This window comes from Bison bison, unplaced genomic scaffold (assembly GCF_000754665.1).
Source record: "Bison bison bison isolate TAMUID 2011002044 unplaced genomic scaffold, Bison_UMD1.0 scf7180017864495, whole genome shotgun sequence".
Taxonomy (NCBI): Eukaryota; Metazoa; Chordata; class Mammalia; order Artiodactyla; family Bovidae; genus Bison; species Bison bison.
In genome coordinates, this window is record NW_011495054.1 from 7,159,892 (window position 1) to 7,167,032 (window position 7,141).

Below are 7,141 nucleotides of genomic sequence, written 5' to 3' on the forward strand. Positions count from 1 at the left end.
CACACACACACTCACCGTCGGCGCCCTTCTCCGGTTCTCTAACTCGGCTACCAGGAAGCATTCCTTCAGGATTCTGTTTTTGGACCTGCACAGCACCTGTAGGCAGAGAGAGATGAACACCACACTGGCTGCCTCAGAAATCACGAAGGGCTCTTCAGGAAAGTTCACATCAGTGTGTACATGACGGACCAGAGCTGTTTGCCTTGGGAACACTTGAAAAAGAAGATGGAAAAGGGACTTCCCTGGTGGTCCAGTGGTTAAGACTCAGTACCTCCACTGCAGAGGGCGAGGGTTTGAACCCTGGGTGGGGAGCTAGGATCCCTCATGCCATGTGTGGTACAGCCAAAAAATGAAAACAAAGATGATCCTGAATTGTCTGTTCTGGCCATGATGTACTGGAATTCTAATACAATACATCAAAGAGAGAAATCCAGAAGGCCAAACTTCCCAAATCAGTATTCTGAGTGATATCTCATAACCTTCAAAAATACATAGAGTTAAGTTTCAGACTTACTTCTTTCAGATGTCTGTAGAGGAGATCATTGTTCTTTTCCAAGAATCCTGTAAAACATTGGAAAAAAAAACCTTCTGAATCAATGGCTTTGATTAAAAATATAATTCCATACTGGTTGCAAAGGGAAATCCTAAAAATGATCTCTTAATTAAGAGTTTCACAGACTGGGCAATACTGACATTTGGGGCTGGGTCATTCTTATTCTTGGGTGGCTGTCCGGGGCACTGTTAAGATACACAATATAAAATTTACTATTTAAACTATTTGTAAGTGTGCGGTTCAGGAGCATTTCGTGAATTTACATTGTTGCACAACCATCACCACCATCCATCTCTAAAACCCCTTTCCTTTTCCCCTGGTGGAAATTCTGTACGGGTTAAACACTAATTCCCCATTCCTCGCTTCCTGAAACCCTCGATAACCACTGTTCTACTTTTTGTCTTTATGGATTGGACTGCATACCTCACATAAGTGGAATTCTTTCATATTTCTTTTTCTGTCTGGCTTATTTCACTTAGCATCATGTTTTCAAGGTTCATCCACATTGTAGCAGGTGTCAGAATTTCTTGCCTTTTTAAGCCTGAAATATGTCCCATTGTAAGGACAGAGCACATTTCGTGTGTCCATTCATCCATCGATGGACACTTGGGTGCATCCACCTTTTGGCTACTGTGAATAAAGCTCCTGTGTACACGGTAGTTCAGATACCTGTTCACATTCCTGCTCTCAGTTCTTTTGGGTAGCTACCCAGAAGTAGTCAAAATAAACTTTTGATGACCTTAGCAAAGCCATTTCTGAAAAACTTATCCTAGGCATATAAGGTGGAGAAGGCAATGGCAACCCACTCCAGTACTCTTGCCTGGAAGATCCCATGGATGGAGGAGCCTGGTAGGCTGCAGTCCATGGGGTCGCTAGGAGTCGGACATGACTGAGCGACTTCGCTTTCACTTTCACACATTGGAGAGGGAAATGGCAACCCACTCCAGTATTCTTCCCTAGAGAATCCCAGGGATGGGGGAGCCTGGTGGGCTGCTGTCTATGGGGTCACACAGAGTCGGAAAGTGACAGCAACAGCAGCAGCAGCAGGCATATAAGGAGCACAGACTGGCTAACTGAAATATACAAAGATGTCAAACACAGCATTGTTTACAAGAGACAAAGCTGGAAACAATCAGAGGCCTTCAGACAGGTGACGGGACACAGCCCCATGGGGCGTGCGTGTAGCTTTTCAGAAGAAACGTGGAGGAATCTGCCACTTTGGAGAGTGAATGCAGGTCTGGAGGTAAAAGGCCTGGGTCTGACCTCCAGCTCTGCCGCTTAATAGCTGAGTGACCGCGGGCAAGTGACTTAACATCTCTGAGCTCAGTGCCTCATAGATTAAAAGGGGACCAATAAGGCTACCCAGCTCCCTGCGTTCTGTGAGGTTTAAACAAGCAACAGAGGTAAAGCATTTGGGGCAGGACCTGGTCCGCAGAAAGTGCTCAGTGGATGTTAGCTGGAGTCCAAATCACCGCCAATATCTATTAAATGAAAAATGCAAAGGAGATAACACAAAATAACAATCCATATTGTTTAGATGTGTATTTGTGTTCTTTAGATGCGTGGGCATACGTGTCCCCATGTATGTAATTATATGCATAAGATATTTTTATTTTCCAGTTGATTCTTGTAGTTACCTCAGGGAGAGACTAGGAGGTAAAGGGGTTTTTAGTTTTCCTTCTGTACCTTTCTGTATTGTGAGCAATTTCTAGCCTTATATGTGTATTGTTGAGTCACTAAGTCGTGTCCAACTCATTTTGACCCCTTGGCACCCACCAGGCGGCTCTGTCCACGGGATCTCCCAGGCAAAAACACTGGAGTGGGTTGCCATTTCCTTCTTTAGGAGATTTTCCTGACCCAGGGACTGAACCCTCATCTCCTGCATTGGCAGGTGGATTTTTTTTTTTTTTTTTTTTTACCACTGAGCCACCAAGGAAACCCTACATGTCTGTTACTTTATTCTTTTTTTAAATTACTTTATTCTTTAAGCAAAAATCAGTAGGTTATCTACTTAAAGAGATTTGTCCTATTTAACATTTTTTTTTTTCCTTCTTGGGCTCCCTTGTGGCTCAGCTGGCAAAGAATCTGCCTAAAATGCAGGAGACCTGGGTTCAGTCCTTGGGTTGGGAAGATCCCCTGGAGAAGGGAAAGGCTACCCACTCCAGTATTCTGGCCTGGAGAGTTCCATGGACTGTATAGTCCATGGGATCACAAAGAGTCGCACACGACTGAGTGACTTTCACTTTTATTTTTTATACCTCTATATATTTAAGGGAAAAAAAACCCTAATACATGGTATTTTATTTTTTAAAGCTTTTTGGTGAAATGAATTTATATAGAAGTAAAAATTATCTAAAACCTAAAGCAGAGGTGACAAAAGAAAATGTATGAAAAATGTGTTGCAAAAATGTTCACAGCAGCATTATTCATGAAAGCGAAAAAGTAGAAACCACCCCCATGCACATAACCGATGAAGGGATAAGCAACATGTGCTGTAACCGCGCAGTGGGAGCTTATTTGGCAATTAAAAAATAGTAACAGCAGGGATGAACCATGAAAACATTACTCTAAGTAATAGAGAACAAAGTGGCCTTTATCAAAGTTAAGAACTTCTGGGCTTTGAAGGATCCCATCAAGACAGTGAAAAAGATAACTCACAGATTGGAGAAAATACTTGCAAACTATCTATCTGATAAGGGACTTGTAGCTAGAACATAATGAACCATACGACTCAATACTAGTAACAAAAACAATTTAAAAAGTGGGTAAAGGATCTCAACAAACATTTCTCCAAGGAACAAATGCTCATGGCCAATAAGCACAAGGAAAAATGCTCCACTTCACTAAGCATTAGGAAAATGCAAATCCAAACCACCACTTCACACCCGCTAGGATGGCTGGAATCAGAAGACAGACAATGCCAAGTGTTGGTGAGGAAATAGGGAAACCGAGACCCTCCACACTGCTGGTGGGAAAGCAAAATGATGTAGCCACTTTGGAAAACCAGTATGGCAGGTACTCAAGAAATTAAGAATAGAGTTACCACAGGACCCAGCAACGCCACACCCAGGTATTTACCCAAGAGAAAGGGTAACATACGGCCACACAAAAACACAGTCATGTGGACAGCAGCATCATTCATAACAGCCCCAAAGTGCAAAGACCCCAATGCCCACCCGCTGATGAGTGAACTGATAAGTGCAGCAGAGTCGTACAGGGGAACGCTATTTGGCAATTAGATAGGAACGAGGATACGGGTGGACCTTGGGAACGTTATTCTGAGGGAAGGAAGCCAGACACAAAACCCCACACGCTGTGTAAGTCCATTTTTAGGAAATGTCCAGAATAGGCAAATATCCACAGAAAGCTGACTGGTTTGTTGCCCAGGGCTCTGGAAGACGGGCTAGGGGAAAATGGAGAGTGCCTGCTGCCGTGTATAGGGGTTCTTTTTGGGGTGATGGGGTGATTCTAAAATAGAATTGGTGACAGTTGCACAAGTGCACAGTGAATACACTAAACACTCATCAATTGTACACTTTAAATGAGTGAAACAGGGGCTATGTGAATTCTCTCAAGAAAGTAGTTATATATACAATTACTACATTTTATAATACGTTTAAAATATTTTTTGATATGGAACATTTTAAAAGTATTGAATTTGTTACAATATTGCTTCTTTTTTTCTCCTATATTGCTTCTGTTTTACATTTTGGTTGTTTGGCTGTGATTGGTGAGGGATCTTAGCGGCCAACCATGCTTGCGTTTAAGGCATGGTTAACCACTGGATCACCAGGGAAGTCCCTAAAATCCTTCTGAAATGCCGTGATTGCGGTGGGGCTAGGGAACATTTGAGATGGATATGCAGCATGTTTAGAGTGGGCTCGGGGGCACCTGCGTGGCCGTGACCTATGACCTTTACCCCACAGACACTCACCCCTGGCGCAGTACGTGACCTCTCCCGCGTAGTGGAAGAGCCGAAACTCCATCCAGCCGATCTTTCTGCCCCTCGGACCCGCCAGCTTCCGGCTGTAGCAGAACAGAAACAGGAGCTGAACCTTCCTACCTCAATGCAGCAAAGTGCAGCAGCGTATAAAGCAGAAGAGCTGTTTAGGAGTGTGACGATCAGCTGAAGGTCAGCGCTGAAGTCTGTTTCAACTATTTCTTCCGGCCACAGACCAAGGTCTCACTAAAATTAGACCCTTCCTTCTCACGAGCTCTGAGGGATGAAAAACCTACATGAGCCACACAAACACATTTATTTGTACAATGAAATAATGTTCATTTTCCTTGGTGATGACTAAAACCCGATTTTACTACTTTACATTTTTATGACATGGAGAGACTAAATAGTCACGAAACATTGTTTTTCAGATTTGGGTGATTTACAGTTTTTTACAATTGTTCTTGAAAAGCATACACAAGTGTATTGATAGCACTCATCTCTGAAGTGCACAGCTCAATGAATTTTTGCAAACCGAATTCTCCTGCGTAAATAATACCAGATCAAAAGACAGAACATCTCTAGGCCCTGAGAACCCCCCACCTCGAGCCCTCTCCAGGCACAGCCTGACATCTAACAGAATAGGTTGGTTGTACCTGGTTTTGTTCTCTAGGGAAATGGAACCATATAGTGTGCTCTTGTGTGTCTCATTTCTCTTGTTTTTGCGGTTTATTTACATCACTGCATGTATTTAGATTGTTCATTCTCCTGGCCATATATTATCCCAATCTGTAAAGATGTCACAATTTATTTTTCCAATCTTTTTTAAAAAATTTATTTATTTATTCTTGGCTGTGCTGGGTCTTTGTCGCTGCTCAGACCTCTCTCTAGCTGCGGAGAACGGGGACTACTCTCTTGCTGCAGAGCAGGGGCTCCAGGGCTCAGCAGTTGCCGTTCCCAGGCTCTAGAGCACAGGCTCAATAGTTGTGGTGCATGAGGTTAGTTGCTGCCAGGCATGTGGGATCTTCCCCGACCAGGGATCAAACCTGTGTCTCCTGAATTGGGAGGCAGATTCCTTACCACTGAGCCACCAGGGAAGTCCTATTTTTCCAATCTGGATTCATACATTTATCCAATTCCACTCACTTATCCTTTCAATATTCTATAGGTTTGATAAAGCCTCTGCTGCTGCTGCTGCTGCTGCTCAGTCACTTCAGTCGTGTCCGACTCTATGTGACCCCATAGACGGCAGCCCACTAGGCTCCCCTTTGCCATGACCAGAAATTACACTATGTGATTTAAATGATCATTTACAATGCTGTATGGTAGGCATATTAATTATCCCAGGGATGGAGGAGCCTGGTGGGCTGCCGTCTATGGGGTCACACAGAGTTGGACACGACTGAAGTGACTTAGCAGCAGCAGCAGCAGCAGAAGGGGAAACTCAAACTCAGGAGTACTTACTGCTTGCCTAAAGTCACGTGTCTATTAAGTGTCTGAGCTGGGACTCAAAACCAGGTCCCTATGACTCCAGAGCACATGCCCTTACATTCTCTCCTCCTTGTCTCAGAGTGCATTCCATTTCTAGTTGACTTTCTGGGACTCTGTAAATGCTCTGTGTCTTCATCTGTGGGGAGCTGATGTGAGTACACACACATATAATGATTCACCAGGTTGCACACTTCAGATCTACACACATCACTGCGTGTGTTTTACACCTGCATTTTTTCACTATTTCATGCATGTGGACATGCCCAAAATGAAATGATGATAAATAAAGATACAAAATCTTAAAAAAATAATTCTACTTGGAATTCACATGAGCTTGACTACTACCAATGAAAGCTGTGCAGCTGGTGTATCATCATGCTATTTCTGTGTATGAATTAGTAGCTGGGCCTTCCCTGGCAGTCCAGTGGTCAGGACTCTGAGCTTCCAATGCGGAGCATGTGGACTTGATCTCTGGTTGAGGAACTAAGATGCTGCACAGCACAGCCAAAACCAAATTCAGTTCAGTTCAGTTCAGTAGCTCAGTCGTGTCCGACTCTTTGCGACCCCATGAATCGCAGCACGCCAGGCCTCCCTGTCCATCACCAACTCCCGGAGTTCACCCAGACTCACGTCCAGTGAGTCAGTGATGCCATCCAGCCATCTCATCCTCTGTCGTCCCCTTTTCCTCTTGCCCCCAATCCCTCCCAGCATCACAGTCTTCCAATGAGTCAACTCTTCGCATGAGGTGGCCAAAGTACTGAAGTTTCAGCTTCAGCATCATTCCCTCCAAAGAAATTCCAGGGCTGATCTCCTTCAGAATGGACTGGTTGGATCTCCTTGCAGTCCAAGGGACTCTTAAGAGTCTTCTCCAACACCACAGTTCAAAAGCATCAATTCTTCGGTGCTCAGCCTTCTTCACAGTCCAACTCTCACATCCATACATGACCACTGGAAAAACCATAGCCTTGACTAGATGGACCTTTGTTGGCAAAGTAATGTCTCTGCTTTTGAATATGCTATCTAGGTTGGTCATAACTTTTCTTCCAAGGAGTAAGCATCTTTTAATTTCATGGCTGCAGTCACCATCTGCAGTGATTTTGGAGCCCCCAAAAATAAAGTCTGACACTGTTTCCACTGTTTCCCCATCTATGTCCCAT

General features: G+C 44.0%; 1 protein-coding gene across 1 annotated transcript in view; it reads right to left on the bottom strand.

Moving 5' to 3' along the window:
* The window catches only part of MYO1H (myosin IH), a 41,014-nt gene that overhangs the window by 16,194 nt on the left and 17,679 nt on the right, over positions 1-7,141 (bottom strand). Inside the window, exons 15-17 of the mRNA XM_010828845.1 lie at positions 4,488-4,579; positions 515-561; positions 16-96 (exon numbers count right to left, since the gene is read on the bottom strand). Of these exons, the coding sequence (XP_010827147.1) occupies positions 16-96; positions 515-561; positions 4,488-4,579 (220 nt within the window). The remainder of the gene's footprint in view (positions 1-15; positions 97-514; positions 562-4,487; positions 4,580-7,141) is intronic.